Raw genomic sequence first — 27,359 nt, 5'->3', positions numbered from 1 at the left:
TTTTATTGATTTTAGCCATGTCCCCTTTTGTTCTTGATGAGACTAGATAAAGATTTATCAGTTTAGTTTATCTTTTTAAAGAACCAGCTTTTCATTTCATTGATCTTTTCTATTTTCTTTGTCTCTATTATTATTTCATTTATTTCTGTTCTGATCTTTATTATTTCTTTCCTTCTAATAAGTTTGGATTTTCTTTGTTCTTCTTTCTCTAGTTGTTTTAGGTGTAAGGTTAGGTTGTTTGAGATTTTTTTGTTTCCTTAGGTAAGATTTTATTGCTATAAATATCCCTCTTAGAATTGCTTTTGTTGTGTCCCAAAGGTTTTGGATGATCATGTTTTCATTTTCTTTTGTCTCTAGGTATTTTTTTTATTTCCTATTTGATTTCTTTGGTAATCCACTGGTTGTTTAGTAACATTTTTTAGTCTCCATGTGTTTGTGTTTTCTACAGTTCTTTTCTTGTAGTTGATTTCTAGTCTCACAGTGTTTTGGTCAGAAACAGGGCTTGATATGATTTCAATTTTCTTAAATTTACCAGGGTTTACTTTGTGGCCCAGCATGTTATCTATCCTGGAGAATGTTCCATGTGCACATGAGAAGAACATATATTCTGCTGCTTTTGGATGGAATGTCCTATAAATATCAATTAAGCACATATGTTCTAATCTGTCATTTAAAGCCTGTGTTTCCTTATTGATTTTCTGTCTGGATGATCTGTCCATTGATGTAGGTGTGGGTGTTAAAGTCCCCCCTATTATTATCTTACCATTGGTTTCTCCTTTTATGGCTGTTAGCATTTGCCCTGTAAATTGAGGTGCTCCTATGTTAGGTGCATATGTATTTTCAATTGTGATATCTTTTTGGATTGGTTCCTGGATCATTATGTAGTGTCCTTTGTCTCTTATAACAGTCTTTATCTTAAAGTCTATTTTGTCTGATATGAGTATTGTTACTACAACTTTCTTTTTATCTCTATTTGCATGGAATATCTTTTTCCATCCCCTTACTTTCTGTCTGTTTGTGTCCCTAGATCTGAAGTGGGTCTCTTGTAGACAGCATTTATAAGGGTCCTATTTTTGTATCCATTCATCTAGTCTGTGTCTTTTGGTTTGAGCACTTAACCCATTTCTTTTAAGATATTATCGATATATATATATATATATGTTTTTATTGCTATTTTGTTGATTGTTTAGGATTTGTTTTTGTAGGTCTTTTTCCTTCCTCTTTTTATTATTTTCTCTTGTGGTTTGATGACTATCTTTAGAGTTGTGTTTGGATTGCTTTTTCTTTTTTTGGTGTGTATCTGTTGTATGTTTTTGGTTTGAAGTTACCTTGAGGTTTTGATATAGCAGTCTACACACACACACACACACACACACACACACACACACACACACACACACACACACACACACACACACACACACACACACACAAGATTGTTTTATGCTGCTGCCGCTAAGTCGCTTCATTCGTGTCCGACTCTGCGTCCCCATAGACGGCAGCCCACCAGGCTCCTCTGTCCGTGGGATTTTCCAGGCAAGAGTACTGGAGTGTTTTATGCTACTGGCATCTTAATTTTAAATGCATTTCCAGTATCCTGCATTTGTGGTCTTCTCATGATTGTTGGTTTCAATACCATATTTATATGTGGATGATCTCCCACATTGTTTGTTTGCCTTTATCAGTGAGTTTTCCCATTTGTAATTTTGCTTTTAATTGTGGCCATTTCTTTTCCACCCAGAGAAGTTTCTTTAGCATTTGTTGTAATGCTGGTTTGGTAGTGCTGAATTCTCTTAGATTTTGGTTGTCTGTAAAGTCTTTGATTTCTCTGTTGACTCTGAACAAGATCCCTTTGGTGTAGAGTATTCTTGGTTGTAGGTTTTTCCCTTTTATCACTTTAAATATATTGTGTCATTCCATTATGACCTTCAGAGTTTTTGCTGAAGTATCAGCTGACAGCCATAATGGGGTTCACTTGTATGTTATTCGTTGCTTTCATTATTTTCCCTTTGTCTTTAATTTTTGTCAGTTTGATTAATATGTATCTTGGTGTCTTCATCCTTGGGTTTATCCTGTATGGGACTCTCTTGCACTTCCTGGACTTGCATGAGTATACCTTTCCTATGTTAGGGAAGTTTTGGGCTATTATCTCTTTAAATATTTTCTCAAACTCTTTCTCTCTTCTCCCTCTGGTACCCCTGTAATGCAAATGTACTTGCATTTAATGTTTTTTCCAGAGGTCTCCGAGATGGTCCCCCTGTTTTAAAATTCGTTTTTTCTTTATCCTGTTCCACAGCAGTGATTACCACCTGTCTTTCAGCTCACTTACTCATTCTTCTGCCTCACTTATTCTGCTATTGATTCCTCCTAGTGTATTTTCCATTTTAGTTATTGTATTCTTCATCTCCATTTGTTTTTTTCTATAAATTCTCTAGCTCTTTGTTAAACATTTTGTGTATTTCTTGGTCTATGCTTGGATCATCTTTACTGTCATTACTCTTAATTCTCTTGTAGGCAGGTTGCCTATCTCCACTTCACTTAGTTGTTCTGAGAATTTATCATGTTCCTTCTGGAACTCATTTTTCTGCTGTCTCATTTTGTCTTACTTTATATGTTTGTGGTCTCCATTTCTCAGGCTGCAGGTTTGTAGCTCCTCTCTCTTCTGGTGTCTGCTCCCTGGTGGATGAGCTTGATCCAGGTGCTTGTACGCGCTTCTTGGTGGCAGCCACTGGTGCCTGTCCACTGGTTGGTAGAGCTGAGTTTTATTCTTCTGTGCAGGGCCATGTCAAGTGGTATGTTTAGAGACATCTGTGCACTCAGAACAACTTTAGGCAGCTCATCTTTAATGGGGGCTGTGTTCCCACCCTGTTGGTTATTTGGCTTGATGTATCCCAGCACGGTGAAGGCAATGGCAACCCACTCCAGTACTCTTGCCTGGAAAATCCCATGCATGGAGGAGCCTAGTAGGCTGCAGTCCATGAGGTCGTGAAGAGTCAGACATGACTGAGCGACTTCATTTTCACTTTTCACTTTTATGCATTGGAGAAGGAAATGGCAGCCCACTCCAGTGTTCTTGCCTGGAGAATCCCAGGGACGGTAGAGCCTGGTGGGCTGCCATCTATGGGGTTGCACAGAGTTGGACACGACTAAAGCGACTTAGCAGCAGCAGCAACAGCAGCATCCCAGCACTGGAACCTGCAAGCTGTCAGGTAGGGCCAGGTATTAGGGCCAAAATGGTGACACCCTGGAGAGCTTGCACAGATGAATACTCCCTTGGGCCTCTGCCACCACAGTCATTGCCCACACAGTGAGCCACAGCTGACTCCCGCTTCCCCAAAAGACCTGCATGACCTGCAAGTATATCTGGCCCAGGCTTCTATGGAGTCACTGCTTTTCCCTGGGTTCCAGTGCATGTGAAACCTTGTGTGTGCCCTCCACAGGTAGAGTCTCTGTTTCCCCCAAGTCTTGTGGAGCTTCTGCATTCAAGCCCTGCTGACCTCAAAAACCAAATGCTCTGGGGGTTCTTCCTGCCAATGCCAGACCCCTAGACTATGGAGCCTGTCATGGGGCTTAGAACACTCACTCCTGTGAGAGAACCTCTGCAATTAATTACTTTCTCGTTTATTTGTCATGCATTCCAGGGTGTATGGAATTTGGTTATATTGTGAAAGCACCCTCCCTACAATCTTGTGGCTTCTTCTTTGTCTTTGGATATAGAGTATCTTTTTTGGTAGGTTCTAGTCTTTTTTGTTGATGGTTGTTCAGCAGTTAGTTGTGATTTTGTTTTTTTTTTTTTTCATCAGAGAAGGTAAGCTCAAGTCATTCTCCTTCTCCATCATGTCTCCTGCCAATACCTGTATTTTTTTTATCGTGTTGATCTTTTCCCCAGAGTCTCTAATTCCATTTCTTCTGTTTTCATAATGTATTTCTCGTGACCTTTGTTTCTTTCAAAAGCTGCATTGTATCTCATTCCCTTACATTTTTCCTGGGAGATACACTTGGGACATCATCACAAGTGGCCTTATATTGATGATATATAAAAATATAATTCACTTTCATTTATTGGATTTATACCTAGCAACTTTGGTAAACACTATTAATTCTAACTTCTCTGTATATTTTTAAAAAGTTTTCTATCTGTACAATCAAATCATCTGTGAATGACATTTTTTGTATCTTTTTCTCCAAACTTTTTTTACTTTTCAATAATGGCTAAGGCTTAAGTTAAATCCAACTTTGTCATAATTTATTTAGGATTTTTATATACATATTCATTGGTAAAATTAAACTGTCATTTGCTTTTCACATTCAGTCTTATTTGATTTTGTCATCAAGGCTATGTTAGCTTTATTCTTCCTCTTCTGTTCATTCTCTGGAAGAGTTTGGTTAGATTTAAATTATTTGTTATAGCTTACTTGCATTATAGTCAGATATCATGCCCTGTGTGAAACCATTCCTTTGAGATATATCTCGACTAACCTTAAAGCCCTGTTTATGGCCAGCTTTTGTAAATATCCAAGGTGTAGGCTCAGTGGTGAGGGATCTGTCTGCCAGTTCAAGGGACATGGGTTCCATCTCTGATCTGGGAATATCCCACATGCGGTGGGACAACTAAGCCTCTGCACCACAGCTATTGACCCATTGCTCTAGAGCCTGGAAGCCACAACTACTGACCCGACATGCTACAACTACTGAAGTCTGCACACCCTAGAGCCCATGGACCACAACAAGAGAAGCCACCGTGATGAGAAGCCCACACACAGTAACTAGAAAGTAGCTCCCACTCACTGCAACTAGAGAAAAGCCCATGCAGCAATGAAGACCCAGGACAGCTAATAATAATTAAATAAAATTATTTTTTTTAATATCCAGAGTGCACCTAAAAGAAATGTGTGTTCTACATTTGATGGGCACAGTGTTTTATTTATGTTGATTAGAACAAGTTTGTAATCATGTTCAAATCTTTCTACACCTTCACAGAGATCTGTTTAAAATTTGCAACTGTGATTGTGGATTTGTCTATTTCTCTTTGTAAATCTGGAACGTTTAACTGTATATATTTTAGGATCTTATTAGTATATACAAATTTAGTAGTTTTTCTTTTAAAGTGTATTTCTTTTAAACAAAACCTTTTTTTATTCTGAAGTGAGGCTTTTATCTTTTGTAATGCTTTTTGCCTTAAAGTCTATTTTGTCTGAAAGTAGCATAGCTGTATGTTACTTATCAGAAGCAGAAGATATTAAGAGGAGGTGACAAGAATACACAGAACGATATAAAAAAGATCTTCATGACCCAGATAACCACGATGGTGTGATCACTCACCTAGAGTCAGACATCCTGGAATGTGAAGTCAAGTGGACCTTAGAAAATATCACTACGAACAAAGCTAGTGGAGATAATGGAATTCCAGTTGAACTATTTCAAATCTTAAAAGATGGTGCTGTTAAAGTGCTGCACTCAATATGCCAGCAAATTTGGAAAACTCAGCAGTGGCCACAGGACTGGAAAAGGACAGTTTTCATTCTAATCCCAAAGAAAGGCAATGCCAAAGAATCTTCAAACTATGACACAATTGCACTCATCTCACATGCTAGCAAAGTAAATAATACATGAACCGTGAACTCCCTGATGTTCAAGCTGGATTTAGAAAAGGCAGAGGAACCAGAGATCAAATTGCCAACATCTGTTGGATCATTGAAAAAGAAAGAGAGTTCCAGAAAAAAAAAATCTATTTCTGCTTTATTGACTACGCCAAAGCCTTTAACTGTGTTAGTTAGTTAGTTCAGTCGCTCAGTCGTGTCTGACTCTTTGCGACCCCATGAATCGCAGCACGCCAGGCCTTCCTGTCCATCAGCAATTCCCGGAGTTCACTCAGACTCACGTCCATTGAGTCAGTGATGCCATCCAGCCATCGCATCCTTGGTCGTCCCCTTTTGCTCCTACCCCCAATCCCTCCTAGCATCAGAGTCTTTACCAATGAGTCAACTCTTCGCATGAAGTGGCCAAAAGTACTGGAGCTTCAGCTTTAGCATCATTCCTTCCAAAGAAATCCCAGGGCTGATCTCCTTCAGAATGGACTGGTTGGATCTCCTTGCAGTCCAAGGGACTCTCAAGAGTCTTCTCCAACACCACAGTTCAAAAGCATCAATTCTTCGGCGCTCAGCCTTCTTCACAGTCTAACTCTCACATCCATACATGACTACTGGAAAAACCATAGCCTTGACTAGACGGACCTTAGTCGGCAAAGTAATGTCTCTGCTTTTCGATATGCTATCTAGGTTGGTCATAACTTTTCTTCCAAGGAGTAAGCATCTTTTAATTTCATGGCTGCAGTCACCATCTGCAGTGATTTTGGAGCCCAAAAAAATAAAGTCTGGCACTGTTTCCACTGTTTCTCCATCTATTTCCCTTTGTGGATCACAACAAACTGTAGAAAATTCTTCAAGAGATGGGAATACCAGACCACTTCACCTGCCTCTTGAGAAATCTGTATGCAGGTCAGGAAGCAACAGTTAGAACTTGACATGGAACAACAGACTGGTTCCAAATAGGAAAAGGAGTACGTCAAGGCTGCACATTGTCACCCTGCTTATTTAACTTATATACAGAATACATCATGCAAAATGCTGGGCTGAGTTAAACACAAGCTGGAATCAAGATTGCTAGGAGAAATATCAATAACGTCAGATACTCAGATGTCACCAACCTTAAGGCAGAAAGCCAAGAAGAACTAAAGAGCCTCTTGATGAAAGTGAAAGAAAAGAGTAGAAATGTTGGCTTAAAGTTCAACATTCAGGAAAGTAAGATCATGGCATTCAGTCAAATCACTTCATGGCAAATTGATGGAGAAACAATGGAAACACTGAGAGACTTTATTTTTGGGTCTCCAAAATCACTGCATATGGTGACTGCAGCCATGAAATTAAAAGATACTTGCTCCTTGGAAGAAAAGCTATGTTCAGCCTAGACAGCATATTAAAAAAACAGAGGTCCTTCTAGTTAAATCTATGGTTTTTCCAGTAGTCATGTATGGATGTGAGAGTTGGACTATAAAGAAAGCTGAGCGCCAAAGAATTGATGCTTTTGATTTGTGATTTTGGAGAAGACTCTTGAGAGTCCCTTGGACTGCAAAGAGATCAAACCAGTTCATCCTAAAGGAAATCAGTCCTGATTATTGATTGGAAGGACTGATGTTGAAGCTGAAACTCCAATACTTTGGCCACCTGATGGGAAAAACTGACTCACTAGAAATGACCCTGATACTGGGAAAGATTGAAGATGGGAGGAGAAAGGGAAGACAGAGGATGAAATGGTTGGATGGCATCACTGACTCAATGTACATGAGTTTGAGTAAGCTCCGGGAGTTGGTGATGGACAGGGAAGCCTGGGTTGCTGCAGTCCGTGGGGTCGCAAAGAGTCAGACTCTACTAAGTGACTGAACTGAGTTGAACATAGCTATATGTTTTCTTTATTATTTGAATAACTTTTTCATCTTCTCTGAATTTTTGTTTTTGGTCTCCAAAGTAGCATACGTGTTGTAGTTTACCCAGTTTTCTGCAGTCTGAGAATACTTGCCTCTTGAGTACTTTTTAAACAATGTACTTACAAACCTAACTTTTTAATAACAATAGTTTCAAAAAGCTCAAAGAAATTTTAATGAATTACAAGTATATTTTCCCTCTAGATTCAATACCTATCATTTTGCCATATTTGCTTTATATTTTTGTGTTATCTCTAACATCTGTGTGTGCATGTATGTAATGATTATATAAGTTGACTTAGTGACTTAAATCTTTTGTATATACACTTTTTCTAAATGATTCAGAAATAATTTTCAGACATCATGACATGTTATAGGCCTGAATATCTCAGCATGTTTCATGACTTAGCAGAGGAAAAGAACATTATACTGTATCATCACATCATTATCACACTTAAAAAAGTTAACAATTTTAAAGGGTAGCTTAATATTCAAGTCATATTCAGATGGTCCTAAAAACCTTTCATAGCTGTTCATGTATGACATTTGTTTTTTCAAGTTTTTAAAAGTTCTTAAAAATCTGGAATTAAGTTTCTAAAAGTATGGGATGGTTTGGAAGAAAATTTTCCATGGATCTCTTGTATCTCTATACATCTTGAGAGGAACTAGCTCTTTGTTTTCAACTATCTTTTCAAGAATATTTATATAGTGAACACCTTGGAAAATAAAGATAGTATCTCCCTTTGGAGTAAAATCCAGATTTCTTTCCTGTCCAGTGTAGTAAAGATAAAATCTCAGAGCAATTGTCAAGAAAGCTTACTTCCCATTATAAAATATGCAGGTTCCCTAAACAGTCAGTTTATTTCTTGTGACAATAATGTGTATGTGAAGGCATTATCTTGTCCTCTTCATGTCAGCCTGTGGGAACTGGGGCTCAGGGAAGCCTAGGCTGTTACTGTAAGTAATAAATTATGTGTTGTCTCTAGTCAAAAAAGTTTTGTATTTTCTGACAGCATCCATGAAACTATGGCAAGCTAACTTGTTTGCTTCCAAGTAAAGAAAAATCTCTGACCCATCACAGTTTTTGACACAGTGGTTTTCTCACATTTTATTTTATGACACTGATTGTTAACAGCTTCATTGAGATAATTTACATACAATTTATTCACTTAAAGTTCATAGTTCAGTGGGTTTTTTGAATATTTACAGAGTTGTGCAACAATCACTCAAATTCGTTTTTGAACATTTTTATCAACCCCAAAAGAAATCCACACTCCCCATGACTCTGCAACCACCCAGACCTAGGTAATCACCAATCTAGTTGCTGTTTCTAGAGGGCCGTCTACTCTGGACATTTCATGTAAATAGAGTCAGGCAACATGTAGTCTTTGGTATCTGGCTTCTTTCATTTAGCATAATGTTTTCAAAGTTCATCCATGTTTGTAGTATACACCAGTACTTTATTCCTCTTCATTGCCAAATAATATTCCACCAGACACATATGTTTCATTTTACCTACCAGTCTATCAGTTGATGGACATTTTTTTTCAATAGTTTTTAGGCAACTGTGAATACTACTATGAACGTTCATGTATGTGTTTGTTTGTTTGTTTTTCTCTTTTGCTTAGGCATAAATCTAGGTGTGGAATTGCTGTCTAAAGGTGTAAAATTAGTTTATTAACTTGACATATTTTTTAATATAGTTATTTACTCCTATAAATTTTCTTCTAAACATTTTTAAATGCATCTCATATGCTGTCATATTTTCCGGTTTTATTTTCATTTACTTCATAAGAGTACTAATATAACCTGTTATTTCTCTTTTGACCCAAAGGTTAATTTGGAACAAATTGTTTATCTTCTACATTCTTGTAAATATTCCAATTTTCCTCTGTTATTCATTTATCATTTCATTCCATTTTCATGGAAAAACATACTTTGATTTCAGTTCTTTAACTTTTATTGAAGTTGATTTTTATAAGATTTAGCATATAAGCTATCCCAGAGAATGTCCTATGCATTCTTGAGAAGAATGTACGTTATACTCTTCTCGGGTAGAGGGTTGAACAGATGTCTGTTAGATCTAGCTGATCTATGTTGTTGTTCGAGTCCTCTATTTCCTTGTTGATTTTCTGCCTTGCTATTTTACCTATTATTGAAGACAATTCAGCTATTGTTGAATTGTCTATTTCTAACTTGTCATTTTTTGTTTCTTGTATTTTGGGGTTCTTTTGCTAGGTGCATCTATGTTTCTACTTGTAATGTCTTTCTGATATGTTGACTCTTTTATCATTATAAAATGTCCTTTTTTATCTCTGGTAATGTTTTTTGTTTTATTATATATTTTGTCTGTTAGTATATCCATACAGCTTTGTTATGGTTGCTATCTTAGTTTGTGCTGTATGATAAAATACCACAAACTGTGCTGTGCTTAGTCACTCAGTTGTGTCTGACTTTGTGATCCCATGGACTGTAGCCTGCCGAGCTCCTCTGTCCATGGGGATTCTACAGGCAAGAATACTGGAGTGGGTTGCCATTCCTTTCTCCAGGGGATCTTCCCAACCCAGGGATCAAACCCACATTTTCTGCATTGATAGGTGGAATCTACCATCTGAGCTACTGGGGAAGCCCAAGAATGCAGTGGGTAGCTTATCCCTTCTCCAAGGGAACTTCCCAACCCAGGAATCAAACCAGGGTCTCCAGCATTGCAGGCAGATTCTTTATTAGCTGAGCTACCCAGGAAATTGAGCTACCACAAATTAGGTGGCTTATAAACAGCAGGAATATATTTTTCACATTTCTGGAGGGTGGGATTTTGGTATCAAGCTGCCAGCATGGTCATGTTCTGGAGAGAGCCCATGTTGCAAACTGCTGACTTCTTGTATCCTCACATGACAGAAAGAGGGCTGCGTACCCTTTGGTTTCTTCTTATAAGGGGACTAATCCTACTCATGAGGATCATACCCTCATGATCTAAGTATCTCCACAAACCTCACCTCTTAATATCATAACATTGGAATTGGCATCTCAACATATGCATTTGTAGGGACAGGGAACAAATATTTAGTCCATTTCTGGGAACAAATATTCAGTCCATTTCTGTTGCTGTTTGGATGATTGTATTATTTCCATTTTTTTATGTTCAGTCTTTTTGTATGTTTTCATCTAATGTGTTCTCTGATAGACATCATTGGATCTTGCTTTTTTATATAGTCTGCAAATCTGAATTTTGATTGGCTTGTTTAATCCATAAACATTCAATGTTATTATTGATATGATTGGATTTTATCTGCCATTTTACTTTTTGTTTTCTGTATTTCTCATCCATTTTGTTGTTTTCTTCTTCCTCTATTCCTCTTTTATTACCTTCATTTTTGAGTGGATATTTTCTAGTTTAATACAAAATTTTCTTTAATGTTTTTCTTCACTGTTTTTTTTTTTAGTTTTCTTTATGGTTGCTCTAGTCACACAGAGTCGGACAAGACTGAAGTGACTTAGCAGCAGCAGCAGGGCTTATCATGGATATCATAACCTATCATAATCTATTTAAAATATAGCAACTGAATTCCACTAAAATGTAGAAATATTATTTCTATGGTGCTTTATTCTTTTTTCCTCCTCCTATTATTATACATATTACATCTTTGTATGTTAGAAACTTAAAAATAAAATATTTTAATTGAAATTAGAATGTTGTATAACTTTATGTCTTTAAAGAAACTGAGAAAAGCAAGGAAAGAAAGTATATATAGTTTGTTATAGTGAACTTCTTATTTAACTTTTCTGGGTTTTTTGTTCATTTGATTTCATATTATTATCTGTTGTAAATTGTTTCAATACTTTGCTCTCATGACCTCCTTAGTTATGTTATTGTCAAATATGTTACCTTTGTGTATGTTATAGGCCCATCCCATTATGCCACATGTTTTATGTAATTGCATTTTAAGTCAGTTAAGAGAAGAAAGATATAGAAATATGCATTTTTACTGCCTTTTACAGTTATATGTGCTGTGCCGTGCCCAGTTGCTCAGTCATGTCTAGCTCTTTGTGACCCCATGGACTGTAGCCCACCAGACCCTTCTGTCCATGGAATTTCCCAGGCAAGAACACTGGAGTGGTTTGACATTCCTGTCTCCAGGTGATCTTCCCAACTCAGCGGGGATTTGAACCCACATCCCCTGCATTTCAGGTGGATTCTTTACCACTGAGCCACATGGGGAGCCCTTACAATTATATAGATGTGTCTAACAGCATTCCTTTTCTTTTTTCCTGGGGCTTCAAATTACTGTCTGGATTCACTTTTTTTCAGCATGAACAATTTCCTATAGTAGTTTTTGTAGAGCATGTCTGATTGCAATAAAATCTGTTTGCTTTTGTTTATCTGGGAATGTCTTTGTTTCACCTTTGTGTTCCAAAGATAGCTTTGCTGGCTATAAGATTCTTGGTTAATAGTTTTTGTCTTTGAGTACTTTTAATATGCCATCCCACTGTCTTTGGGCATCCATTGTTTCTGAGATGTTATTTGTTAATCTTTCTGAAATTCAGTGCTAGAGAATGCCATTTTCCTCTTGTTACTTTCAAAACTTTTTCATTGTCCTTGTTTTTGAATGTTTTTACCAAGATATTATGTATGTAGTTCATTTTTAGCCATTATTTCTTCTATTCTTTTTTCTTGGCTGTATTGGGTGTTTGTTGCTGTGCATAGGCTTTTCTCTAGTTGTGGCAAGCAGGGGCTACTCTCTAAATTGCCATGTGTAGACATCTCATTGTGGTGGCTTTTTTTGTGGCAAAGCATGGGCTCTAGAGCATGAGGGCTTCAGTTGTTGTGGCACATGGGCTCTGTAGTTGTCACTAGTGGGCTTAGTTGCCCTGTGGCATGTGGGATCTTCCTGGACTAGGGATTGAACCTGTGTCCCTTGCATTGGCAGATGGACTCTTAACCACTGGGCCACTAGGGAAGTCCTCTTCTATTATTTTTTCTCCTACTTATTCTGTCTCTTCTCGTTCTGTTACTCTCATTATGTGTAAGGTGATGCCCTCAATGATGCCCTATACTTCTCTGAGGTTCTGTTTATTTTTGTTCCTCATTTTTCTTCCTGTTGTACCATCTATTTTAAAGTTAATTGATTGTTTCTTCTACCAGTTCAAAACCGCTAGATCATTCAGGTATGACCTAAATCAAATCCCCTATGATTATACAGTGGAAGTGAGAAATAGATTTAAGGGCCTAGATCTGATAGATAGAGTGCCTGATGAACTATGGAATGAGGTTCGTGACATTGTACAGGAGACAGGGATCAAGGCCATCCCCATGGAAAAGAAATGCAAAAAAGCAAAATGGCTGTCTGGGGAGGCCTTACAAATAGCTGTGAAAAGAAGAGAGGCAAAAAGCAAAGGAGAAAAGGAAAGATATAAGCATCTGAATGCCGAGTTCCAAAGAATAGCAAGAAGAAATAAGAAAGCCTTCTTCAGCAATCAATGCAAAGAAATAGAGGAAAACAACAGAATGGGAAAGACTAGAGATCTCTTCAAGAAAATTAGAGATACCAAGGGAACATTTCATGCAAAGATGGGCTCGATAAAGAACAGAAATGGTCTGGACCTAACAGAAGCAGAAGATATTAAGAAGAGGTGGCAAGAATACACAGAAGAACTGTACAAAAAAGATCTTCACGACCCAGATAATCATGATGATGTGATCACTAATCTAGAGCCAGACATCTTGGAAAGTGAAGTCAAGTGGGCCTTAGAAAGCATCACTATGAACAAAGCTAGTGGGGGTGATGGAATTCCAGTTGAGCTGTTTCAAATCCTGAAAGATGATGAGGTGAAAGTGCAGCACTCAATATGCCAGGAAATTTGGAAAACTCAACAGTGGCCACAGGACTGGAAAAGGTCCGTTTTCATTCCAATTCCAAAGAAAGGCAATGCCAAAGAATGCTCAAACTATCACACAATTGCACTCATCTCACATGCTAGTAAAGTAATGCTCACAATTCTCCAAGCCAGGCTTCAGCAATACATGAACCGTGAACTTCCAGATGTTCAAGCTGGTTTTAGAAAAGGCAGAGGAACCAGAGATCAAATTGCCAACATGTGCTGGATCATGGAAAAAGCAAGAGAGTTCCAGAAAAACATCTATTTCTGCTTTATTGACTATGCCAAAGCCTTTGACTGTGTGGATCACAAGAAACTGTGGAAAATTCTGAGAGAGATGGGAATACCAGACCACCTGACCTGCCTCTTGAGAAATCTGTATGCAGGTCAGGAAGCAACAGTTAGAACTGAACAAGGAACAACAGACTGGTTCCAAAGAGGAAAAGGAGTACGTCAAGGCTGCATATTGTCACCCTGCTTATTGAACTTATATGCAGAGTACATCATGAGAAATGCTGGACTGGAAGAAACACAAGTTGGAATCAAGATTGCTGGGAGAAATATCAATAACCTCAGATACGCAGATGACACCACCCTTATGGCAGAAAGTGAAGAGGAGCTAAAAAGCCTCTTGATGAAAGTGAAAGAGGAGAGTGAAAAAGTTGGCTTAAAGCTCAACATTCAGAAAATGAAGATCATGGCATCTGGTCCCATCACTTCATGGGAAATAGATGGGGAAACAGTAGAAACAGTGTCAGACTTTATTTTTTGGTGCTCCACAATCACTGCAGATGGTGACTGCAGCCATGAAATTAAAAGACCCTTACTCCTTGGAAGAAAAGTTATGACCAACCTAGATAGTATATTCAAAAGCAGAGACATTACTTTGCTGACTAAGGTCCGTCTAGTCAAGGCTATGGTTTTTCTTGTGGTCATGTATGGATGTGAGAGTTGGACTGTGAAGAAGGCTGAGCACCGAAGAATTGATGCATTTGAACTGTGGTGTTGGAGAAGACTCTTGAGAGTCCCTTGGACTGCAAGGAGATCCAACCAGTCCATTCTGAAGGAGATCAGCCCTGGGATTTCTTTGGAAGGAATGATACTAAAGCTGAAACTCCAGTCCTTTGGCCACCTTATGTGAAGAGTTGACTCACTGGAAAAGACTGTGATTCTGGGAGGGATTGGGGGCAGGAGGAGAAAGGGATGACCGAGGATGAGATGGCTGGATGGCATCACAGACTCGATGGACGTGAGTCTGAGTGAACTCTGGGAGATGGTGATGAACAGGGAGGCCTGGCGTGCTGCAATTCATGGGGTCGCAAATAGTCGGACATGACTGAGCGATTGAACTGAACTGAACCAGTTCAAATATACTGTTGAGCCCTCTAATGAAATTTTCTTTTTAGTTTTCTTTTATTTTTCAACTCTAGAATTCCATTTGTTTTTTTAAGTATGTTTCTTTATTGATATTATCTTTTAGTTGAGATACTATCATTATACTTCTCTAAACATTGTTTCCTTTAATTCTTTGAACATATTTGTATAATGGGTGCTTTGACATTTTTGTGCACTAATTTCATCATCTCAGCCCTGTGAAAAGTAGTTCTATTGCTTGTTTTTTCCCCTTTTGTATGGGGTACTTTCTTGTTTCTTTATGTCTTTTGTTGAAATGTGGACATTTTAGGTAATGTATTTTAGCCAATCTAATTATTGATTCTCCTCCTCTCCAGGGCTTGTTGCTTGCTTGTCCATTTTTTTCAATGATTTTGCTAGACTGTTTGATTGAGGTCTCTTTCCCCAACATGGTATAGCATTTGATGTCACTACCCAAAGGTTGTAGCCTTAGGCATGTTCACAGTCACCTTGATATGACTGTGTATTTATCAGGGTTCTCTTTGATGTTTTTTTCCCCTGATCTCTCTCTTAAGGTGATTTCCTTTGGTATCTTACCCAGCTATAAACCTTCACTGATGACTTACTAGTGGCTGTATTGTTTTTGACAGTGTCTTTGGGCATGCATGGGGCTTCCCTTGTAGCTCAGTTGGTAAAGAATCTTCCTGCAGTGCAGGAGACCCAGGTTTGATCCCTGGTTTGGGAAGATCCCCCAGAGAAGGAAGTGGCAACCCACTCTAGTATCCTTGCCTGGAAAATCCCATGGAGAGAGGAGCCTGGTGGGCTGCAGTCCGTGGGGTCGCAAAGAGTCAGGGCATGACTGAGCGACTAACACTTACTTACTTACTTGGGCATGCATTGCTCCAGGTTCTGACAGTTAATTTAGGGCCTGTTTCAGAAGTTAATCTTTGAAGCCAAATCTTTGAGACTTGTTCTAGTCTCAAGGCTTCTCTTCTTATTTTTCTCTTTTTCCAGGTATCTTTGGTAAATTGTAGCTGATTTGTGGTTTGACTTGTTCTCATAAAGCTATCTGCCTCTTCTTAATTGCTTTCCACCAAAATTTCTGTTGTTTTTGAGAGTGCCCTTTGGTTTCAAATTCCCCACATCTGTTCCAGGTAAAGTCAAGACCCTTAGGGAGACCTTCAGAGATCTTTGTTTTTATGGTCTCCCTACCTGTCAACTGACCCACCCATGCAAAATCTCTGTGACTGCTCCAGAACTGATGGCAGAAGCAGTGACCGTCTTTTTTAGAGTGACACCCTGCCTTGTGAACAGGATACTGAGAAGGACAGTAACATCTGGTCTCCTCAGCTTGATTACACTAGCATCAGCCTTTGTTCTATGAGTGACTGACTCCAGTACTCTTAGCCTGCCATGCCAGAGGTTAGATCTTTTATGAGTTGGGACTGTGTGGAAGACAAGAATCACAAAACTCTCAACTGTTCTTGCTTGGCGTACTTCTGTAGTTTGGAACTGGGCATTACTGTAATGCTCAACTGGGTGATGGAGGGAGAAGGAGCTCTGCATTCATGTCTGCTTCCCACCTTGTGTGGAGCTTTTGTCAAACTCAGCAGGGCAGGAGGAGAGGAAAGGAGTGGGTCATGGCTAAAATGCCATATTTATTCACACTGAAATTTAGTAAATTTGGTTGAATAAGTGTTTCTTCATTTGCTGTAGGTTTTTCAGATAAAGCCAGAAATTTTTTTCCTAAATTTCATCATTTATTGTTGTTTCCTTAGGGAGATGATTCATAGAGTTCCTCAAGCTCTCATTTACAAAGTCATCTCTCTCATGGCGTGGCACTGAGTTTTTGAATAGTCCATCATAGTTTTTTTCTATAATGTACCATATTCCAGATTTGTCTGATTATTTCATCACAGTGTGCCATTGTATTGTCTTTTCTAAGACAGCACTTTCTGTTTCTGTCCTTCTCTTTTGTCTTCTTTTGGATTTGAGTATTGTCCTTTCTCTAATAATTTGGAAAACTTGGCTTCTTTTAAGGTTTATCCTGGAAATTGGAATTCCTATATTGCATGCTTATCATATCAAAGTCTAAAGTAATCAATGTCCATATTTGTTTTTTACAGTTACAAGGGCATTAGGATCTTTAACTTCACTCATCCTCTCCTAACTTACATTGTTTTATCACTGTTTTTCTGTTGCTGCTGCTGCTGCTGTTAAGTCGCTTCAGTCGTTTCTGACTCTGCAACCCCATAGACGGCAGCGCACCAGGCTCCCCGTCCCTGGGACTCTCCAGGCAAGAACACTGGAGTGGGTTGCCATTGCCTTCTCCAGTGCATGTTAGTACTGCATTTTTGAGCACTGCATCTATTTTTATAATTTTGTTTTATAGTTAGTATTTTTTAAAATTCAACCACAAGTGTATTATTTTTTCTCTTATTTCCATTTTGTATTTTAAACCTTCCATTTCATTTGTGTTTCCTTTCTTACACAGGAGAAGATATTCAAAAGGTTTAAATTTCCTTTTGTGAGGTCCTGCTGGGGGCATCCTTTCTCGGTTTCTGTTTGTCTAGAAATGCTTGTATTTTTATCGTGTTCTTGAAAGGTATTTTCACTGGGTATAAACTATGGGTTGACAGTTTTCTTTTTGCTTATTAAAGATGCAATTTCATGGTATTCTGTCTTCTGTTGAATATCTGAGAACTTATCTGTAAATTAATTGTCACCCATTTGAAGGCAGTCTATCTTGCCTTTATTGATGCTTTTTAGGGCTTTTTTTGTTTTTTTTGGCTTGATGTTCTGAAGTAACCCTATTTTGCATCTAGTTTGGGGTTTGATTTTTCTTCCATTGGATCTGCTAGACTTCTAGACTCACAGATGTCTTTAATTAGTTCTTGAAAACTTTCCACCATTATCTCTACTATTGACTCTGCCCCATTCCTTCTTTCGCCTCTTCTTTCTATAACCCAAATTGCCTGTTTGCTATACTACCTCACTCTTTCTTCCATGCCTCTTAACTATTCTTTTACATTTCTCATATGTTTCATCTCCATGTTACATTATAGATCATTCCTTTTCACTTTGTTTTAACTTTACTAAGTCTATCTTCAGCTGTTATCTAGTCTGCTGTGAAGCTCATCCATTGAATTTTAAATATCATAGTTTTTACTTTTAGAATTTATATTTCAGTTTAGCTGTTACATTTTTTTACGTGATTTCCTTTATTGTCTTAAAGTTAAAAACCTTTCATCATTGTAAAAATAGTCATTATGTATTTTGTTTCTAATAATTCTAATATTTGAAATCTTTGCTGAGTAGTTTCTGCTATGACATGTTTCTCCTGATTTTTGCTTATGGTATTTTGCTTCCTTGTATGCTTAGTGATTTTTGAATGTGAGTGCTTATTTTCCTCTCAAAAAGGATTTTTAAAAAATTTCTCTGAAGTTTAATATGAACATATGCTCTTCTATGGGCGTCCCAGGTGGCACAGTGGTAAAGAATCTGCCTGCCAATGCAGGAGATGTGGCCTGTCTGAGTCAGGAAGATGCCTGAGGAGGAAATGCAACCCACTCAAGTGTTTTTGCCTGAAGAATTCCATGGACAGAGGAGCCTGGCAGGCTACAGTTCATGGTCCATAGCGTCGCAAAGAGTTGGACACTGCTAAGCACACACACATGTTCTTCTGCATAGGATTTATATGCATTTCGTCCAGACTCTAGGAGATCGAAGCAGTTTGAGTCCACTCTAAAAAAATTTACAGTTTGAAGTTAGTGGGCCACCCAGCTAAATGCTAACTTGAATTGCAAATCTGTACGATGGCCAGCTTGTGGTTATAGTTGTTCAAGGATCTTTGCCCCTTGTTCTTCTCTGTTGAGATCCAAAATATCTTTTTCTTAAAATTCTCTGGGGTTATTTTGTATATGGTTCTCCCTTACACTAAAAACAGGGGCTTCCCTGGTGGCTCAGAGGTTAAAGCGTCTGCCTGCAATGCGGGAGACGTGGGTTTGATCCCTGAGTCGGGAAGATCCCCTGGAGAAGGAAATGGCAACCCACTCCAGTATTCTTGCCTGGAGAATTCCATGGACAGAGGAGCCTGGTGGGCTACAGTCCACAGGGTCGCAAAGAGTCAGACACAACTGAGCAACTTCACTTTACACTAAAAACAAGAATCTCAAATTCCCCAAGTCTGGTAAATGCCCTTGGGGCAAAAGTAGTTTCTATGGTCAGTTTATTGGAATTTTTTCCCCTTAGATTTTGGCCTGGTAAATCCTATTGTGCTTCTCTTTGAGGTTTTTAAGATATTTTTACATTCTTTGCAAGCATAAAAGTTTTTTTTTTTAACTGTCTTGATACCTAACTCCATTATTGGGATATTATTTCTCTGTGCCATTATTTTGTAGTATATATCTCAGATCATCTGAAGCAAAATCACCTAAAAATGTTTATTAGAATTTTAGGTTCTGATAGTCAACCTCAAGCTTACTGAAACAAAATCTTTAGGATGGGGTCCTAGTATCTGAATTTCTGTGAGGTTTTATAAATGAATCTAATTCTTACAGAAGTTTGCTTTCATTTACACATTTAATCTTTTTTTTTTTACTGTAGTACCCTGAAATCTAAATTTATTGTTTTTTTATACTTGCCCAGCATCAAGATTAACAGCCCACTATTTTTACATTTATTTCATAGTAGTGTTAGTCATTCAGTCGTGTCCGACTCTTTGTGATCCCACAGATTATATAAATCGCCAGGCTCCTCTGTCAATAGGATTCTCCAGGTAAGAATACTGGAGTGGGTTGCCATTCCCTTCTCCAGAGGATCTTCCCAACCCAGGGATTGAACCCAGGTCTCCTGCATTGCAGGTGGGTTCTTTACCATTTGAGCTATAGGGAAGACCTATCTATTTCATATTCCAACTTTTATCAAATAGCAAACCTGTGTGTCTGTGTATGTATATCTGTTTCTGGCCTTTGTATTTTGGATAATTGAGCTGCCTATTCTTTGAGTAATACCATACTGTTTTAATTATTGTATCTTCATGATATGTTTTATTTGATAATAAAAAATCTTTTTTACTTTTTATTATTTTCTCCCACACTAAAAAGTGTACAACATTGCTATAGTTGCACTGCTTTTCTTGCTTCAACAGTCTTCAGTGACTTTGTAGAATAGTTTTTCCACAGTTTTTGAAAGTTTATTTTTTTAAAACTTAACTCCTACAATACTTTTCCCCTATGGACTTAAGAAGTCCTTTAGACTGAGGTACTTAATAATGTTTTTGTTCACAAAATTTGTATTATAATTTTATTGCTTAGCATGGCCATTTTGCTCTAGATACATTTCTACTACATTTTTAAAAATTGGAATGCAGCTATTTACATTTTATGCAGAGACATTAGGAACACTCCCAAGCTCAAAGGAAGTCTCTTAAGTTTGATAACAATTATTGATTATACAACTCATTTTCACTCGGTAAATCCTACTGAATCACAGACTATAAAAGCTAGAAAATATCTAAAGTTATATTGTCTGTCTCTATAAGTTTACCAAAGAGAAACCTGAACTCTAGGGTACAGGAATGACTTATCTGTAGTCACGTAGTGAGTCAGTTCCTGAGGTAAAATCAGGATGTATTTGTTGCATCTTGGAGCTTTTTCTCTTCCTGTTGTATGCTATATCATTATTGCATTATATTAAGTGTTCTTTTCATTTGTTTGGGCCTGACTTGTTTTGTTTTACTAGATTGGAAGTTCCTTAAAGGCAACACTCATTAATTTTTTTGTACAACTCAGCCCTAATATTGTGCTTGGTTCTTATTAAGCACCTAATCAGTATTGATAGATGTTGATAAAAAGTAAATTGTTCCATTTAGCAGATGTCAAATTGAAGCTATTTCCTTGTGAGCATCACGATTATAACTGTAAGAAAAGTGGCATCTAGTGGTTGGTTTATGTATTACAGTTTCCTTTTGTTTCTTGAACTGGGTACTGGAGTCATTTTCATAACCTAGGTGGAATAAATAGAATATAAATTAAATTTTCAAATTGAATTCAAGCATATTTTTCTGTAGCCACCAAATGTTTTAAGCAGGGACCTCTCTAAAGTATAACCACATGTTAAGTTATAAAGAAGTACAAAATGATGAGATTATTAATTTCTAGAAAATCTTTGTATAAAATCACTTCCAAAATGGAATGCATGACTAAAGTTTTATTGTTTGTTTATAAATTCTGTTACAAGTTGAAGGATATTGTTGGATACTAAAAAATCAGAAATGCAATTATAAAGACAAGTTGCATATTATCTTCTCCATATTGATGAAATCCTATTAGGTTGTTGCTTTAAATTATTTTCAAGAACTTAGTTTGTATTTTAAATGTTAGAACTCCTTTAATTTAAAAAAAAATTGTAACTGTGCTATAGTTGATTTACAATATAAGTTTCAGGTGTACAACCAGTGATTCACAATTTTCAAATTTATACTACATTTATAGTTGTTAAAAAATATTGGCTATATTCCTTGTGTTGTTCAATATATACTAGTAGCTTATTTATTTGATACATAATAGCTTGTACTTCTTAATCCCCATCGCTATCTCCCTTCTCCCCTCTTCTTTCCCTCCACTGGTAACTACTAATTTGTTTTCTATATTTGAGTTTATTTCCTTTTTTACTATATATACTAGTTTGTTTTACTTTTTAGATTCCGCATATAAGTGAAAATATTCAGTATTATGGGCTTCCCTGGTGGCTCAGATAGATGGTAAAGAATCTTCCTGCGATGCGAGAGACCCAAGTTTAATCCCTGAGTCAGGAAGATCCCCTGGAAAAGGAAATGACAACCCACTCCAGCACTCGTGCCTGGGAAATTCCATGGATAAAGGAGCCTGGTAGGCTACAGTCCATGGAGTCACAAAGAGTAGGACACAACTGAGTAACTAACACACACACACATGCAGTATTATAAATATATACATATATAATATATAACATACAGATAACCATAAAAAGATAGAACTGCTAATGATAGATGAGAATAGAATATTACACCACCTTTTACTTACAGAACCAAAAGTCTATGCAAATATATTTATGTTTATAATGCAAAGTCAAGGTTAATTCTTAGATTTACAGTCATTTTTGATTATCACTATCCTTTACTCCATTAATGCATATAATTGAATGCTGTTAATATGCACAGTCTAATTCAGTGAATATAACTACTCTCATGAATCAATAAATTCTAAAGTTTTAAAGTTTTACTTTGGAATCTAGAATTCATGTTTGTACAGAACACTACTAAATATCTTAAATTGATGTGTGTTCCTGACAATTTGTAATGTAATATTTATGTATAGGATTATCCTACCCATTAGAGAGCAGTGATATACTGTCTTTGTATCACTACCTGCATCTAACGTAACCAAATGGCTGGCACATAACAGGTGATCAATATGTATTTGTTGAATTAGTTATATATGTTAGAATGAGTGTGCCTTATTCAGTATTAACACCTAACGTGTTTTCTGACTTCTTATAATGCTCAGTTTATATCTGATGAATAAGTAAGTCTGAATAAGTCTATTTAACCTGTAATGTAGTTGATACATAACACTAAAACTAGAGTGTATAACTTAATTACCTATGAATAATTATAGACATATAACAGTTTCATTAGAAATGTCAAATGCACATCTTTTACTGAAACAGCTTTTTGCAATGTGAGTGGGAGATTTCCCCCAATATCAAGCCATTATTATTTGCTGTTATAATTAGGAAAAGGAATTCTAGCATGAGAGTGACTTCTAGTTGTGGCTGAGTGTGTTAGGAGTTTTAAATAGAAGAACAAGGTTAGCGCTTTGATAAGAATTGGGGAAGGTACTATGGTAATGATTGGAGTAAAGGAAAGCATGGAATGTTGGGAAGGAGGCTACAGTACATTTTAAATCATAGCCTCCCAAGGCTGAACATTATAAACATTCATTTACATATTTATATCACATAAAAATTTCTTTTATTTGATGAGGAGCACAACCCCTTATTTTATATAAATGGTGAACTATCTACATATGCTAAACTAATTACTATTTGTTTTTCTAAGCAGTTCAACTTCATGCAAGAGTAAAGGATAGTTCTGGATGGCAGACATCATCTGTTGTCTTCTTGTTCTAAGGTTCTTATTTTGGAGGATATTTTTCTGGCTCCAGTACTTCAGTTCCTAGTATGAGAGAATGAGCTTGTTAGTAGTGGCTGTTTAAGACACCTAGGCTCTGGGAACAGCATCTGAAGTCAAACTTGGAGGTATTAGAGACTAAGCTGCTAGTGATGAAAGAGTGGAAGCAAAGGAAAGAAAGGTGGTAAAAGGTAGTATATATTTCATGCTCCCTGATTGCTAATGCATGCAGAAAAGCGAGGGACTTTAAGTGGCAATCATCTTTGGCTAGTTGCCAAAGACTTTGCTAACATAGAGTGAGAGGTAATTTCTTACAAGCGATGTTAGAAAAAAAGGAGTTCCTTAGAGCTGAAAATCATATTAAGGGGAAGTTGTATGAATTTTTTTTCGTTTTTAAAAAGACATTTTTTACTTTATAATGTATTTTCTCATTTTAAAGAGTTCAAACAGAAATGTATATGATAAAAAATGGATGATTCCTCAGAGATAAACATTGTCTATAGTATTTATCCTTTTAGATATTTTTATGGTAGTTGTTTTAAAAGTTTGGATTGTTGAATTCATCTGAGTCATAAGTCAGAGTCTGGTTTTTAGGTTCATATTTAATGATTTTCCTCCCTCTTTCTCTTCCTTATAGGCTTGCTATGGGTGTTCTCCAGGATCAAAGTGTGACTGTAGTGGTATAAAAGGAGAAAAGGTAAGATATGAGTTAATCCTTCAAAAATTTAGAAAACTAATAAAATACTGATTTTAATTTAAAAAATAGGACTTCTACCCCAGCATATAATTAAAATGAATATAATAAATAGATAAATATAATTAAGTAAAATGAATTTTACTATGCTGCTCATTTTAGATTACTATAGGGATTAGACTATATCTCAGAAGTCAGCAAACACTTTCTGTAAAGAGCCAGATAGCAAATGTTTTAGGCTTTTTGAGCTACATAAGGTCTCTGTCACATGTTTTTCTCCTTTTTAAAAAATAGTCCTTTAATAGCGTTAAAAAGATTTTTAGCTTTTGGACTATACAGAATGGGCTTCTGACTGCATTTGGCCTGATAACTATAGTCTGCCAATCTCTGATGAATCTTGAAATTACTGACTTAATAGGCAAAAGAAAGTAAAAACAACACTTAAGGAACAAAACATTTATCAGGCTACTAATCTATGCTAGACACCATGCTAGGCAATTTCATGTATTTTTGTCTAGTCCATGTAAGTTAATGATTGCTGCATCTCTACTTTCATCTTACTTTTCTCATAACAGCATTCTTACTGTATAGATATGATGATTACAAAGTATTAGTGATGATTAAATAGCACAAACCTAGCTACTATGAATCAGTGACTGACAAATTAAATGTGTTTAAAAAGGGATAGTGAACTGTAGTTTAGAAAGAATTGTACTGGGGGAAATTGATCATACTCTAGTCTTCATTCTTTGAGACTCAATTAATATTTTTGAATGAATCACTGAACATTACTAATTATATAAGAAAAAGTTCAGGATAGTATCTTGAGCATATTCCATTGAGGCATATAGAAGGTACACTAGCATATTAAAGGGGTTTAAAAGTCCTAGAGTAAAGAAACCTATTTGTTTTGCAAAGTTATATTTCTAAGCTTTATTTAACCCACTTTCCTTCCAACAGAACACCTATTAATAATAATTGAAGAGTGTTATACAGAACCATTATTTGAGTAACATTAGTTTGAGGGGAGTAGTTTTATGGTAAAGGTAATTTCTGTAGTGGTACAAAGACCAAGAGGGATTCATTTCTGACATTAGTGGGTGGAATGACTTTTATCAGATTAAGTCTTAAGAAGTGAACATTCTGGACAAAATATAACAACTATTTAATAGCATAGGAGAGTGACCAAAGTAGGAAAACAGTAGAGCAAATTCTACCTCTTAAAGATGGCAAGTACAGTGGGCATGTTTGCACTTATGTACCTTTTTATCCTGGGTGTACCTTTCAGTCTGTGTGGCAACGGATGGTAAGATGGCAGACAGAAAACCACAGTTCTAGTGGCTTGAGAAGTCAAGGACAGAATTGAGGATGCCAGAATGGCTATAAAATGATGGGAGATAAGCTGGAATGTAGAGAGTTACAGAATGGAGAGCCCAAATATCTGCTTGGAAATGTCACCCAAATACTTGGTTGAACCTTGAACTTTATATGTATACAGGAGGATTCATTCAACCCAGTAGAAAGGAACAGCTTAAAGGCCGCAATAAGGCAATACAGATTTAACTGCTGTCCATTGAAAGGAAAATGGAGTTTTAAGTGTTAACTCAGCCGAGTTAGCTATTTCCTAAAACAAATGTTCAGTACTTTTCAGACAATATAAAATAATCCAGGATGTGTGTACATACTAAGTACAATGTCCAGTATGCAATTAAAACCTGCTAGACACTAACACAACAAGATCTGTGAAGTAACAAGTAAAAGTGACCCATAGTCAAAAAAACGACCAATAAATAAAAACTAACTCTGCAATGACACAGATGTTAGAATTTTTAGACAACTGATTACAAAGTAAGTATGCAGTTCAGTTCAGTTCAGTTCAGTCGCTCAGTTGTGTCTGACTCTTTGCGACCCCATGAATCACAGCACACCAGGCCTCCCTGTCCATCACCAACTCCTGGAGTTCACTCAAACTCACGTTCATCGAATTGGTGATGCCATCCAGCCATCTCATCCTCTGTTTTCCCCTGCTCCTCCTGTCCCCAATCCCTCGCAGGAGCAAAGTCTTTTCCAATGAGTCAACTCTTCGCATGAGGTGGCCAAAGTACTGGAGTTTCAGCTTTAGCATCATTCCTTCTAAAGAAATCCCAGGGCTGATCTCCTTCAGAATGGACTGGTTGGATCTCCTTGCAGTCCAAGGGACTCTTAAGAGTCTTCTCCAACACCACAGTTCAAAAGCATCAATTCTTCGGCACTCAGCCATCTTCACAGTCCAACTCTCACATCCATACATGACCACTGGAAAAACCATAGCCTTGACTAGATGGACCTTTGTTGGCAAAGTAATGTCTCTGCTTTTCAGTGTGCTATCTAAGTTGGTCATAACTTTGCTTCCAAGGAGTAAGGGTCTTTTTAAAATTATTTTTTAATATAAATTTATTTATTTTAATTGGAGGTTAATTACTTTACAATATTGTATTGGTTTTGCCATGCATCAACATAAGCATATTTTAATTTCATGGCTGCAGTCACCATCTGCAGTGATTTTGGAGCCCCAAAAAATAAAGTCTGACACTGTTTCTACTGTTTCCCCATCTATTTCCCATGAAGTGATGGGACCAGATGCCATGATCTTTGTTTTCTGAATGTTGAGCTTTAAGCCAGCTTTTTCACTCTCCTCTTTCACTTTCATCAAGAGGCTTTTTAGTTCCTCTTCAATTTCTGCCATAAGAGTGGTGTCATCTGCATATCTGAGGTTATTGATACTTTTCCTGGCAATCTTGATTCCAGCTTGTGCTTCTTCCAGCCCAGTGTTTCTCATGATGTACTCTGCATAGAAGTTAAATAAGCAGGGTGACAGTATACAGTCTTGACGTACTCCTTTTCCTATTTGGAACCAGTCTATTGTTCCATGTCCAGTTCTACCTGTTGCTTCCTGACCTGCATACAGGTTTCTCAAGAGGCAGGTCAGGTCGTCTGGTATTCCCATCTCTTTCAGAATTTTCCACAGTTTATTGTGATCCACACAGTCAAAGGCTTTGGCATAGTCAATAAAGCAGAAATAGATGTTTTTCTGGAACTCTCTTGCTTTTTCCATGATCCAGCGGATGTTAGCAATTTGATCTCTGGTTCCTCTGCCTTTTCTAAAACCAGCTTGAACATCAGGGAGTTCGCGGTTCACGTATTGCTGAAGCCTGGCTTGGAGAATTTTGAGCATTACTTTACTAGCATGTGAGATACGTGCCGTTGTTCATGATGATTAAATAGCATAAACCTAGCCACTATGGAGAATCCCAGGGATGGGGGAGCCTGGTGGGCTGCCGTCTATGGGGTCGCACAGAGTCGGACACGACTGAAGCAACTTAGCAGCAGCAGCAGCCACTATGAATCAGTGACTGACAGTGAAATTAAATGATTAAAAAGGGAGAGTAATTTAAAGCAGATAGGATAAATATATTTGTTGGTTTAAAGGGAACTCTGCTAATAATAATTCAACAGATAGAGAGTCATAACAGAGCACTGGAAATTGTGTAAAAAAGAAAAAGAAAAGAAAAATCTAGATTTAAAAAGTAAAATATGAGAAAGAGTCATTTACCAGATGGGCTTTTAACAGCAGAATGAAGAAGACTGAAGAAAGATGGACAAATAACTTGAGAAACACATATTACCTAACACTAACCAACTAAGTAACAAAATGAAACAAAATATGAATAGCTCTATATCTACTAAGGAAATTGAATTATCAAACCCTTCCCACACTCACATAAAAATTCTAGTCCAGAAGT

The 27,359-nt window shown here is 37.1% G+C and overlaps 1 protein-coding gene across 4 annotated transcripts in view; it reads left to right on the top strand.

The window, feature by feature from the left end:
* Positions 1-27,359, top strand: part of COL4A5 (collagen type IV alpha 5 chain) — a 254,630-nt gene that overhangs the window by 92,609 nt on the left and 134,662 nt on the right. For all 4 annotated transcript variants that reach the window (XM_005700226.2, XM_005700225.3, XM_018044170.1 and 1 more), the window contains exon 2: positions 23,521-23,580. In XM_005700226.2, coding sequence (XP_005700283.1) covers positions 23,521-23,580 — 60 coding nt within the window. The remainder of the gene's footprint in view (positions 1-23,520; positions 23,581-27,359) is intronic.

Source organism: Capra hircus (assembly GCF_001704415.2).
Source record: "Capra hircus breed San Clemente chromosome X unlocalized genomic scaffold, ASM170441v1, whole genome shotgun sequence".
Taxonomy (NCBI): Eukaryota; Metazoa; Chordata; class Mammalia; order Artiodactyla; family Bovidae; genus Capra; species Capra hircus.
This window is presented reverse-complemented; position numbering and strand designations above follow the sequence as displayed.